Source organism: Emiliania huxleyi, assembly GCF_000372725.1.
Source record: "Emiliania huxleyi CCMP1516 unplaced genomic scaffold EMIHUscaffold_80, whole genome shotgun sequence".
Classification (NCBI taxonomy): Eukaryota; Haptophyta; order Isochrysidales; family Noelaerhabdaceae; genus Emiliania; species Emiliania huxleyi.
In genome coordinates, this window is record NW_005196020.1 from 545,929 (window position 1) to 558,304 (window position 12,376).

At 67.3% G+C, this 12,376-nt stretch overlaps 3 protein-coding genes across 3 annotated transcripts in view; all 3 read left to right on the top strand.

Moving 5' to 3' along the window:
• The window catches only part of EMIHUDRAFT_218768 (hypothetical protein), a gene marked incomplete at both ends in the record, with an annotated part of 8,431 nt that extends 2,147 nt beyond the window's left edge, over positions 1 to 6,284 (top strand). Inside the window, 12 exons of the mRNA XM_005759382.1 lie at positions 426 to 458; positions 639 to 886; positions 1,006 to 1,089; positions 2,687 to 2,953; positions 3,548 to 3,863; positions 3,988 to 4,733; positions 4,804 to 4,828; positions 4,957 to 5,079; positions 5,156 to 5,386; positions 5,473 to 5,622; positions 5,713 to 5,847; positions 6,066 to 6,284. Of these exons, the coding sequence (XP_005759439.1) occupies positions 426 to 458; positions 639 to 886; positions 1,006 to 1,089; positions 2,687 to 2,953; positions 3,548 to 3,863; positions 3,988 to 4,733; positions 4,804 to 4,828; positions 4,957 to 5,079; positions 5,156 to 5,386; positions 5,473 to 5,622; positions 5,713 to 5,847; positions 6,066 to 6,284 (2,577 nt within the window). The remainder of the gene's footprint in view (positions 1 to 425; positions 459 to 638; positions 887 to 1,005; positions 1,090 to 2,686; positions 2,954 to 3,547; positions 3,864 to 3,987; positions 4,734 to 4,803; positions 4,829 to 4,956; positions 5,080 to 5,155; positions 5,387 to 5,472; positions 5,623 to 5,712; positions 5,848 to 6,065) is intronic.
• Positions 6,285 to 7,500: 1,216 nt separating this feature from the next.
• Positions 7,501 to 9,379, top strand: EMIHUDRAFT_218769 (hypothetical protein; the record flags this gene model as incomplete). The annotated part of the gene is made up of 2 exons (XM_005759383.1): positions 7,501 to 7,512; positions 8,681 to 9,379. 2 exons carry the CDS (start codon positions 7,501 to 7,503, stop codon positions 9,377 to 9,379), a joined length of 711 nt encoding a protein of 236 aa, XP_005759440.1.
• Positions 9,380 to 9,758: 379 nt separating this feature from the next.
• EMIHUDRAFT_218770 (hypothetical protein) lies at positions 9,759 to 12,214 on the top strand (the record flags this gene model as incomplete). The annotated part of the gene is made up of 3 exons (XM_005759384.1): positions 9,759 to 10,516; positions 10,718 to 10,889; positions 12,188 to 12,214. 3 exons carry the CDS (start codon positions 9,759 to 9,761, stop codon positions 12,212 to 12,214), a joined length of 957 nt encoding a protein of 318 aa, XP_005759441.1.
• Between the last annotated feature and the right edge of the window lie 162 nt (positions 12,215 to 12,376).

Here is a 12,376-nt window from a genome sequence, read left to right on the forward strand (position 1 = left end):
CGCGCGCTCCCCTCCCTGCATCCTCAGCTCTCGCGCTCACCCAGCCCGGGTGCCCAGCCCCGATGCCCCTCCCCTTCCAGGTGTGCTGGGCTGCGCAGCCGCCGTCGCCGCCCTCGCCGCCCTCCGTGCCGCCGCTGCCTCCCTCCGCGCCTCCGCCTCCCTCCATGCCGCCGTCGCCGCCGTCGCTGCCGTCACCGCCGTCACCGTCGCCGCCGTCACCGCCACCACCCTCGCCGCCGTCGTCACCGCCCTCGCCGCCGCCGCCGCCGCCGCCGCCGACGACGCCGCCGCCGCCGCCGACGACGCCGCCGCCGACGCCGCCGCCGCCGCCGCCGCGCCGCCCGCCGCTCCAACCACTGCCGCCGCTCCGGCCCAACGAGGTGTCCGCAGCGACAGAGAATGAGCTTCGCTCCTTGATTGACAAGGCTGTGAGTGAGGGCCAGGAGGCGTACATCCTCGTCGCCCCTGGCGCCCACATCATTCTGGGAGCGACGCCATTGCCGCCGCCCTCACCGCCTTCGCCCCCCTCGTTGCCGTCGCCGCCGTCGCCGCCCTCACCGCCTTCGCCCCCCTCGCCGCCGTCGAGCCCGTCCGCTTTGTTCTCCATCACCACGACGCCGGGAATGTACCCAGCAGAGGTGAGCTGGGACCTCCGCTGCGGCGGAGCGGTGGTCAAGTCATCGGCGGTCTACTCCCACAACGACGTAGGCTTCTTCCAGACCGAGTACACCGTCGCCCTCTCGCCCGGCGTCGAGTGCGAGCTCGACATGAAGGACTCGTACGGCGACGGCTGGAACGGAGCTACTTGGTCGGGCCTCGGGCAGGAGGGCCTCACCTTTGCCTGCGTGCATACCGAAGCCCAGGCTCGCAGCTGCCTCGAGCAGACGTCTTCCCCTTTTGAGGTGCGTCCACTGTCGCCGCCTTTCTCGCCGTCGCCGCCCTCCGTACCGACGCCGCCCTCCGTACCGCCGCCGCCGCCCAACGGAGAGGAGTACTGTGAGCAAGGAATGGATGCTACTGCCATCGGCCAGACGGAATGTCAAAGATCGAGCTGCTGCTTTTGGTGTACAGAATGCAACTTCGGATCTGGTCGATGCTGGAGCAGCATAGGGCCAAACATTTGTTTTGACATCCAGCTGCCGGAGTCCTCGTCGCCGCCGCCTCCGCTGCCGCCGCTTTTGCCCCCGCAACCGCCGGTATCGCCCCCTCCGCCGCTGCCGCCGCTCTCGCCAGAGTCAGGTACTGGCCGCCGTGCTGCGGAGGTGGTGCTCGACTCATCGCTGGAATGCAGCGGCCAGATCTCACTCGTTGTTCGCAGCGAAGGAGTCGGCGCGACTATCGACGGCCAGGGTCGGTCGCGAATCTTTTCCCTCTCCGGCGGGTGCAGCCTGACCCTCCAAGGGCTGACGCTCGTCAATGGCCACTCCGAGATCGGCGGCGGCGCCATCCAAGGGTCCGGTGCGGGCTCCCTCAAGCTGGCCGACACGAACATCAAGGATTCCGTGTCCGGTGGAGATGGCGGCGGCATCGGCATGGTCGACAGCGGAGACGTCGAGCTCGAGAGGTCGAGCCTCTCTGGCTGCCGCGCCGAGGGCGACGGTGGCGGCATTTCAACCCGGCATGGCGGTGCGCTTGCGCTGGGCAGCTCGTCTATCGTCGACTGCACCGCCGGTGCAGACGGCGGCGGCATCGACATGGCCGCAAGCGGTGCGCTTTCGCTGACTGACAGTGCTGTGAGCAACAGCACGGCCGCGAACACGGGCGGAGGAGCCAGATTCGATAGCAGCACGAGCATCGCAACCCTCGTGAGGTCGAACGTGAGCGAAAACCGGGCGGCCTCAGCCTCGGCATTCTACTACAGCGGCCCCACCTCCGCGCCGGGTTTATTTCGTGACTCCCAATTTGTGAGCAACGTCGCCGGCGACGGAATCACCATCATGGCCGTCTCCCAACTAAGCTGGTTCCCCTGCCCGCTCGGCGAATGGATGCCCACTCGTGGCGCGTTCAAGGGCGACGTGCTCGGCTGCAACGCCTGTCCTGAGCGGCACTACGGCGACGCCAGTAACCTGGAGACGGGCACCTGCAGCGGCATCTGTCCCTTCGGCCATTACTGCGGGGAGAGGACCGTGATCCCGTCTCCTTGCGGCAATGGAACTTACATGCCGCTGCTGGGAGCGTCCAGGCCCGAGGATTGCCTCAGGTGCCCGCGTGGACAGTATCAGTCGGAGCGCGGGCAGCCAAACTGCACCGTCTGCCCTGACGGAACCTACTCGGCGAGTTCCGGAAGCTCGGCCTGTGAGGAGTGCCCGCCGGGCGGCTACTGCGAGGTGGAGGATGGGAGCATGGTCCGGCATGCGTGCCCCGCCGGCAAGTACAACCCGGAAACCCGCTCCACCTCGATCGAATCGTGCCGTCTCTGCCCCTCCGGCACCACGAGTCCCCAACCAGGACAAGCAAAGTGTTCTGAATGCGAGGTGGGCACATACGCACGACAACCCAATGGTGAGTGCGTCCCGTGCCCATTTCCAATGAGCAGTGGGCGCGGTAGCGTCAAGTGCGACATCTGCTTGTCCAGTCTGCCGCCGCCGCCGCCGCCGCCAATGCCCTCGCCGCCTAGTCCGCCGCTGCCGCCGCCCTCGCAGCCGCTCGACTGCCCGTGCCTCACCGCCTACCCGGCCGGCGTCAGCCTCGTGAGCGACGAGCTTCAGGTCGTCGTGGGCGGCGTGAGCTTCGCGTACCCCGGCACGTACGGCCTCCACGCGTGCGGCCGACACGACAGCGGGCTGGAGCCGTCCTGCAACTCGACCGGCTACCCCGGCTGGTGCGAGCACGAGTGGTGCTACGTCGACCAGGCCGCGTGCAACACCGAGTACAACCCGACCGCATACGTGGAGGGGACCACCCTGCACTACTCGTACCGTGCGTGCGGCTTCAACAACGAGTTTGAAAGCTGGTTCTACCAGCCGCCGCCGCCGCCGCCGCCGGCCGCCAGCCTGGTTCAGGGCTTCTATCTCGTTGACCCTCCCTCTGGGACTCCTTACTGCCGCCCCTGCCCACCGAAAGCCAACTGTGCCGCCTTCAACACCACCCTCGCGACTTTGGGCGTCGCTCCCGGCTACTGGCGCGCCAGCCTCTCTAGCGCAGTACTGACAAAGTGCCGGTCCTTCGGGGGCGACAGCAATGCCGGTGAGAGGCGGTGTGCCGGCAGCGACCCGGTGGATGGAGACTATTATGAGACCGACTATTGTGCCCCTGGCTTCACCGGCCCCGAGTGCGAGCTCTGTGCCGCGGAGAACCACTACCTCGCCGACGGCGTCGAGTGCAAGGAGTGCGCTCCGCGCGGCGCGTCGGCGGCACTCATCGCCGGCATCGTCTTCGTCCTCTGCGTCGCTTGCGGCCTCGCGGCGTGGGCCTACAGCGAGACGGGCTGGCGGAAGAAGGCCTACATCGGCCCTATCCTCCGCTTTGCAGACCGCATCGTCAAGTACTACGTCGGGGGCGGAATGACGGCAAAGCTCAAGATCCTGTTTGGCTTCTACCAGATCAGCACCGTGTTGTCCTCCACCTACTCCGCGCGGCTGCCGGAGGAGTACACGGGATGGACCGAAAAGCTGGCCAACGCGATCTCCATCGACTGGTCTGGCTTGTTCCTGCCGGAGCAGTGCCTCAGCTACGATCAGCGGCTCCTCGCCATCGCGCTCTCCCCCGTCGCCCTCATCGCGGTGCTAATGATCGCGGGAATAAGCCTGCGGCTCCACGGCTGGCGTGCTGCCCCTGCTCCGCGCGAGAGATCGTGGTACGCGGAGGCAGCCCTCGGCCTCCTCGACCTCACGCCGGCGGGCCTCGTGCTCATCTTCTGCTTCGTTCCCTCAATCAGCGCCTCCATCTTCCGCTCCTGGTCGTGCCAGGCGCCTCGCAGCCGACTGCCGTTGCCCACAATTCCAGCACACCCCTCCTGCCTCAGTCCTCGCAACGTGCTGCTGATAGGCCTACACCATCTCTCCGCCCGGCGAGGAGCTGGATCTGATCGAGTACATGCGGCAGGACGCGAGCGTTGAGTGCGGTTCCGACCAGCACGATGACATCACCAATCTCGCCATTGGTTGCATCGTCGTCTGGCCCGTCGGTTCGCTGGTCCTCTTCACGGCGCTCCTCGCCGCCTGCTACAAGCCGCTGCAGGCCAAGACGCCGAATGCTCTGACGCGGGCCACCGCCTTCCTCCACCGGGAGTACGAAACGACCTATTTCTGGTGGGAGGCGGTCGAGCTGGCGCGCAAGCTCGTGCTGACGGGCTTTGTGCTGCTGATACCGGAGGAGCGCGCCTTCCTTCGCCTGGTGGTAGCGACCCTGATCTGCTCGTGCTACGCCGTCGCGCTCGCCGTCGTGCGGCCGTACAAGCGGGTCGGCGACGACGTGCTAGCCGTCGCGGCCGGTCTCGTGCTCCTCCTCCTCTTCCTCGGCGCCAACTGGACGACCATTTTCCTCGGCATTGAGGAGCGGCACCCCGGCACAGCGGAGGCCGCCGCCATCCTCGGGTTCGGCAAGCTGAACGGCGTCGTCAACTCGATGCTCGTCCTCGTCGGCGTGACGCTCCTCTTCTTCCTCATCGGCGCCATCGTCGCCGCCCGCCGCGTCGCCATGATCCCCACGATCCGTCTCGTCTCGACCAAGCAGCCTCCCGAGCTGAGCATCGTGCTCGGCCTCAAGTGGCACCTCTTCATCAGCCACATCTGGTGAGTCACGGAGCGAGAACAGGGAAAGAAAACGGCCGGCGTCACCCCCGCCCCTTACCCAAACGAATAGGTCGACCGGGCAAGACGCCGTAAAGGTCATCAAGGGTGAGCTTCAGCAACTACTGCCGGATATCAAGATCTTTCTCGACGCGCGCGCATGCTCAGCAGCGCTGCTTAAGCTGCACACAGAGCCCCTCTGACGCACCGCGGTGTGCTCTCACAGGTAGATGATCTAAAGGATATTGGGGCGCTCGAGGAGTACATCCGGCGCTCGCAAACCATCCTCTTCTTCCTCTCGAGGGGCTACTTCCGCTCCAAGGCGCACCTCTCCCTCCCACAGCGTCTTGTTCGCACTCTGGCGCTACCTCCCGCCTCCCACGCTACAGAACTGCCTCCGCGAGATCCGCTCGTCGCTCGAGCAGAGCAAGCCGATCGTCCTCGTCCAAGAAGCGGACCCTGAAAAGGGCGGCGGGACGCTCCAGGCGCTGCGCGCGGAGTGCCCCGAGGAGCTGCAGCCCGACGTCTTTGACAAGGACTGGCCGCTCACGATCTGGTTCCGCATCGATGAGTTCCGGCTCATCTCCCTCAAAATCATCGCCAAGGCGCCGCGCGGGCCACAGCCGGCCGCTACGCAGTCCTCTCCATCTCCCGATGTTCCCCACCTGAACCACAGGCGCTGCTCCTCTGCTCGCCCAACTATCTGAACAAGACCTCCCTCCCGCTCTGCGTGTCGGGCGAGCCCGAGAGCCAGTCGCTTGCCTTTTCCAAACATACCACGCTCTGGGCCTCGCCAGCCAACCCGGGCGCCGCAGAGCTGGCTTGCGAGCTTGCCACGGCCTTTCGCGGCCTCACCGTCTCTACCGTTGCGGACATTGGCTCTTCTGCATCGGTGCGCCCCTCCATGGCACTTCGCGTGTTGGCACGCCGAACGCGCCGCGGGGCCGGCGATGTGACCCACATGCTGTTGTACCTCAATCAGAATACCTGGTTGGAGGAGGACGGCGAGCGGCTGGCCGAGCAGGTCAAGCAGGCGCGCGAAGACAAGCTGAAGATCGTCATGGCGCACGAGAACGACCCGGACCGCGGCGGCTGCCAGTTCTCGAGAATGTTTGAAGTCACGCCGCAGGAGCGAATGTCACACAGTGACCCGTCCCGCGCCTCCCCTCCCCCCACACGCCTCCTGCCAACGCCGCAGGAGCTCATCGCCGGCGGACTCTACAAGGACCTGGCAAACTCGTGCTTCCCAGGGCGCCACCGCAAGGCGCGTGCCCTCTCTGCCACAGCTCGTTGTGTGTGATCGAGCTTCGTGACAAGGGGTGTCCCTCTTCGCAGGTGTCGCTCGTGCTTCTGGCAAAGCGCCTCGGCGCGAGCCCCGCTCGGTCGCAGGCGGACCTCCTTTCGGACAGCATCGCCGAGGGCAGCACCAGCCTCGCGAAGCGCAGCTTTGGCGGCCTCAGCCGTGTGTTCGCCAAGATGAGCAGCCGCAGCTCTGCGGAGGCGCGCGACGTCTCTGGAGGTGAGGCGTCGGTGCCGGTGCAGCAGCAGGTCTGATCAGTTGCGAGGCGGACCGAACTCACATGTTAGCACAAAGGTCGCGCATGGTTGGTCGCACCGTGGGGCGGGGGCGGGCGAGTGCACGGAGCTACGTGCCTCGCCGCCCTCGCGGGAGTCGCTTAGGCGGCTCCCGTGTGGTGTACCTGTGTTAGTGCGAGTGCGCGCCAGTCGCAGTCCCGTGCCCATAAACAAATAAATAAATACAACGGACACGCCAAACGAGGGGTGGGAGAAGGACAGGGTCCCCACCTGCACGAGCAGGATCTTGTAAGGACGATCAGGGACACAGGGGAACGGTTACGGGGAGCGCATCGCGACACGGAGGGGGGCTGGGCAGGGTTCACCCACACGACAGGAGCGGCCGCACTCTGCTCGCTACCCCCCCTGCACAACTAAGCTCATCCCTGCTGCTAGGGGGGGGGTCTGACCCCCCCAGCAGCAGAGCGCTCCTGCTGGGGGGGGGGGGTCCCGACCCCCCCAGCAGCAGAGCGCTCCTGCTTGGGGGGGGGGTCCCGACCCCCCCAGCAGCAGAGCGCACTGGACCCAGCTCTCCCGCCTCCTCGCCGCCGCCCCCCCCTCTCCGCCCTCGGTTCGTGTTTAAGCGGTACTCGTACGCTCGAGGCGGTTGTGTTCGCCGCGCCTTCGAGCCCAATACACCTCGCGAGAAAGCTCTGCGCGGTACTCGGCAGTGTCGCAGTGTCGAGCAACACTCGGTGTCAGAGCGTCGCCCCTCCATCAGTAGTCTCATCATCGAGTGATTGCTGGCCTGTGGCGTATGACCTCGCGCGGATATCACCAACGACGAGCATGCGAAGATAGGGAACAATGTCTTGTACAGCCCGCTGTGCTCCCCGCTGTGCCACGGCGTACGATGGGCTGCGAGAGCCGTATCTACTTCCCTCCTTGAAGCAGAGGAGCCGCGAGGCACGAGAGGCGTAGAAGAGAGGCTGGCGTGCCCCGCACCTCCCGGTTGGCAGTAGGAGGGCCCGCCGGTGAGACCACTGATTTTGATGCCGACTATAAATTCTCGCCACTGGAACGCATGCTACTTACAGCTGCTGTCTGTACAGAGATGCCAGCACCCCCCACAGGCAGAGCGCTCCTGCTGGGGGGGGGTCCGGACCCCCCCAGCAGCAGAGCGCTGCTGCTTGGGGGGGGGGGGGGGTCCGACCCCCCCAGCAGCAGAGCGCTGCTGCTGGGGGGGGGGTCGGCCATGAGCTTAGTTGTGCAGGGGGGGTAGCGAGCAGAGTGCGGCCGCTCCAGGGTCCCAGGGATTCCTCTCTCGTATAGGACAGGTTGCACCCGGCGGTCCCGTGCCCAGCGCCCCCACCACCTCGTCACCCGTCAGCCGTTCGAGATCCGACGCAGGGCGGATCCCCGTTGGCAGCGCCCCCCCCCCCTCCTCCGTCATATCCACCGCCCGGACATCCCAAGTCTGAGCCACCTCTGATACGCCCCCCGGCCCGTCTCCTCCAGCCCTGGCTGGCTAGCCCTCCCCGCCTCCTCCCTTCTCGTGAAAACGTGTGCCAGGGGCCGTGGCATGAGGCTTCTCTCCCCCCCTCCTCTCCGAGGCTGGGCCTCGTCGCTGCGTGGGGGGGCGGGCCCGTGGCCCTCCCTCAGAGCCGCTCCCGTCGTCGGCCCCCAGCCCCTCTCCAATGGTACCGCCGCCCCTCCGAATCACTGATTCGGCACGGCGCTGACGTCAACCTGCAGGACATCAAAGGCTACACCGCGCTGATGGGCGCCGCCTACAGTGGCCACCTCGCCGTCGTGCTCCGCTTGCTTCGGGCCGGCGCGGATGCAAAGGCTCGCTCTGCGGCCGGCATGACGGCGCTGCAGATCGCCGAGGAGGCGGCCAAGGTGCTAGCTACTGCCGACGCCGCCAGTGCTCCTGAAACAGACCAGGCCGGGTGCGTGCGCGCTCTCACAGAGCACGCAGCGGCGCTGAGGGAGGCGCAGGCGGCGGAGAAGGCGGCCGAAAAGGCGCTCGAGGTCAAGGGGCGGCGCGAGCAGCGCGAGCGGGAGGCGGCGGCGGCGGCGCGAGAGCGGGAGCGGGCAGCACGACAGCGCGAGGCAGAGCGAGCGGCGGACGAGGCGCGCCGGGCAGCGGACGCTGCGGCGCTGGAGGAGCAGAGGCGAGCGATTGCGGCGGAGGCGGAGGCGAAGCTGGCCGCTGAGCGCGTGGCAGCAGAGGAGACGCTGCGGGCGAGGAAGACAGAGAGGCTTGCGGCGGAGGAGGCGCAGCGAGAGGAGCAGCGGGCGGCCGCGGCGGAGCGCAAGGCCGCTCAGGCAGAGGCGGCGCGGCGCGAGAAGGAGAGGCTGCGGATAGGAGGGCGGAGGAGGAGAAGGCGAGGCGGCGCGCAAAGGCGGCGGAGGCAACGGCGGCCAAGAAGGAGGCCAAGGCGAAGAACAATAAGGCCAAGAAGGCGCCGTCTGCTTTCGCGCTCGAGGAGGAGCGGAGGGCGAAGGCTGCGGCAGAGGTTCGCGCACAGGAGGAGAGGGCGGCGCAGCTGGCTGCTGAGCAGGAGTCGGCGAGGCGGGCGGAGCGGGAGGCGGCAGAGCTAGCGGGTGCGGCAGAGCGGGCGGCGCTGCGCGAGGATGCGGAGCTGGCCGAGGCGCTGCGCCGGTCAGAGGTGGATGCGGAGGAGGCACTGGCTCGTCGGGTGTCGCGGTGCGAGGAGGCGGTGAGCAGCGAGTCGACCGGCGGCGGCGGGGACTTGCCGCGGCGTGTCGAGCGGCTGGAGGCGAGCCTCGGCACGGCGACTGAGGGTAGCCTCGAGGAGCGGGTCGGCGCCATCGAGCGCTTGATCGGGCCAGAGGCGGGAGAGGCGGCGGAGCAGCATCTGCCAGTCACCGAGCCGCTTGCTGCCGTCTCGCTAGCGGACGCCGGCCTCGACACGGGGCGGCCGGCTGCCCCCGAGTCCACGATGGGGGGAGAGACCACGTGCATCGTGTGTTTCGCGAGAGTCAAGTCGCATGCTGCGGTTCCGTGCGGGCACCTGTGTGCTTGCGGGCCATGCTCTGAGCTGATGCAAGAGTGCCCTTACTGCCGCGAGCCAGTGATGATGTGGATGGTTCCGCGTCCGGTCTAGACTAGGAAAGTAGGAATCCTATGTGTTTGGAGTCGGTAGATTATCGAGGGATGGGACGAGGACAGGGTCCCCACCTGCACGAGCAGGATCTTGGAAAAAAAGAAAGAAAGAAAACAGACAACCCAAGGGAGGGATGGGAGTGGAAGGACGATCAGCGGCCAAGCACTTGGAGCACTTAGGCAGGGGAAATTCTTTCGCGGCACGACTTTTTAGCGCTTTCCGACGGACCCGACCCGCGCCGTCATCTTCGACCGCCCGCCCGACGAGGACGGCGCAGCGCTCCTCCGCCGGATCGTCGTCTTAGCTTGCGTAGTCACGGTTGGGCGCCGGGCCCTTGTGAGGTCCTGGCGTAGTCACGCGTGCATATCCTTCCACAGCAATGTGCCTCCGGCCGCGCGCTTCGGCTCGCGTGCCGACGCTCGGGTGGAAGCCCGTCATCGCCATCGGGTGGGCCAACGCGGCCCACTTCTATTCCCTCTGCTCCATCTTCTCGTACGCCGGCTTCCTCGCCGTCGACTGCGGCTGGGCCGCCGACGCGGACACGGCGGGCTTTGTCGCGGGTCTGCTTCCCACCGCCGTGCTCTGCGGGCGGCTCTTCACCTCGATCCTGTGGGGCCACGCGGCGGACCGCTGTGGCCGGCGACCGTCGATGATTGCGAGCATGGTCGCCGTCACCCTCGGCAACGTCTGCTTTGGCCTGACCACCAGCCTGCCCGCCGCCCTCGCGGTCCGGTTTTTGCTGATCGGCGCTCTCAACGGGTGGGTGACGCTGATGGGGCTGTGCGTGCTGGAGTGCGCGGGGGAGGCGATGCAGCCCGTGGTCTGGTCGTACGTCTTTGCCACCGGCTCCGTCGTCGCCCTCCTCGGCCCAGCAATCGGAGGATGGACCTACGCTGCGCTCGGCCCGCGCTTCCCCGCCCTCCCGCCTTCCCTGGTTGGCGGCGCGATCGGCGCCACCGCCGTCGCGGTCAACGTGGCCTGGCTGCCGGAGACGAAGCCGCGCGCAGCCTCTTCCTCTGCTTCTGCTGCAACGGCTTCCTCTTCGGCGATCCGGGCAGCTTCTCCTGCCGCAGCGGCCTCCTCTTCAACCCTCCGGGCAGCCTCTACTTCTTTCTCTGCTGCAGCGGCTTCCTCTTCGTACTCCTCTAGAGAAGGGCCGGCCGGCAAGGCGAACAAGGCGGACGCCGGAGGCGGCGCTCGCACGCGCCTCGCCACACACCCGGGCGGCGGCGGCGAAGGCGGCGGAGAAGGCAGCGGCGGCGGCGACAATGGCGGCGGCGACAATGGCGGCGGCGGCAGTGGCGGCGCCGCCGATGGCGCGGCCCGCCCTCCACTCAGCGCTGTGCTGTGCTCTCACCCGCTGCCTCTCGTGATGGTGCTGCGCGCGGCGCACGGGTGTGCGCTGTTTGCTGCCTTCGACCTGGTGCCGCTGTGGTGCATGGCGTCTCGCTATGCCGGCGGGCTCGCGCTGACTGAGGAGCAGCTCGGCACCTCGCTCGCTGCCGGGGCGGTCGTGCAGGCGAGGCCCGCCCGCGGCCAGCCGCGAGATGGCCCGAGTAGTGCACCCGGCCATCCCAAGCCGGGGGGGGGGGGGCAGAAAAGCTCGCGTCGCTCCGCCGCGGTCCTGCGCGTGGTCTTGCGCGCGATCCTGCACGTCAGCAGCGAGATCTGGGGAGATCTGGGGAGATCTGGGGAGATCCTGCACGTCAGCAGCGAGAGTGATTCGAGAGTGGTTCTGAGAGTGGTTCTGAGAGTGGTTCGAGCAGCGGCCGCGGCGGGAGCGCCGGGTCACTCGCACACTCGCCGCCGCCACCCACCCGCCAGGTCGTCTTCACGTCGCTCGCCATGGGGCGCCTCGTGCGCCGCCTCGGGCTGCACGCCTCGCTCACCGCCGGCTGCACAGCCGCGGCACTCCTCACACTCTGCCTGCTCGCCTCCCCCTCCGCCACCGCTGAGCGCTGGTGGCTGCGCGCCCTGGGCGCCTCCCCCCCGTGCACTGCCGGGCCTAGCCGCAACAGAACGGCAGACGCGCCGCGCCTGGCGTCGTGTAGGCGCCTCCCTCGTGTATATCTCCCCATATCTTCCCACATCTCCCCATATCTCCCCATATCTCCCCATATCTCCTCGTATCTCCCCACATCTCCCCATATCTCCCCATATCTGCGTCGTGTAGGCGCCTCCCTCGTGTATATCTCCCCATATATCCCCAGATCTCCCCATATCTCCCCAGATCGCGTGTAGGCGCCTCCCTCGTGTATATCTCCCCATATCTCCCCATATCTCCCCAGATCTGCGTCGTGTAGGCGCCTCCCTCGTGTACGGCCTGCAGACGTCGGCCATGCTCCTCGCCGGCACCGCTCTCGTCTCGATGAGCAACCTGCCCCGCGCCCTAGAAGCGGAATCCCTCCCCATCTCTCCCCATCCCTCCCCAGATCTCGTGCCTCCTGCCCCGCGCCCTACACGCACTCCGCTGTCTTCTGCCTCGTTCCTCTGCAGTCGTATCTCCCCATATCTCCCCATATCTCCCCATATCTCCCCATATCTCCCCATATCTCCCCATATCTCCCCATATCTCCCCATATCTCCCCATATCTCCCCATCCGCAGTCACCCGTACTCGTCGCGCCGAGTGCTCACGCGGTGCTCTGCACACACGGCACGCGAGGCTGGTGCTCCCGCCCCGAGGCTGGTGTCTCCACGCTGTGCCCTCCCACAAACGCACAACCCCGGGGCCCACGACGCACAAGCACAGGCAGTCGAGAAGGGAGAGAGACAGCGGCGGCAGTCAGAAGCCAGCGCTGGGCCCCAGGAAGGCGAATGCGATGACGGACTCTAGTGCGAGCTCGCTCTAGCTAGTGAGCTCATACGCACGCGACTGTACACAGCTGTAGGGAGCTCTGTGTGCCCCCACCACCCGCAGTCTGGTGCGCCGGCCAACCCTGAATCGAAACGGGGCTTGTTTAAAGGGAAATTTTCCCCCCTGAACAAAAAGGGGGGC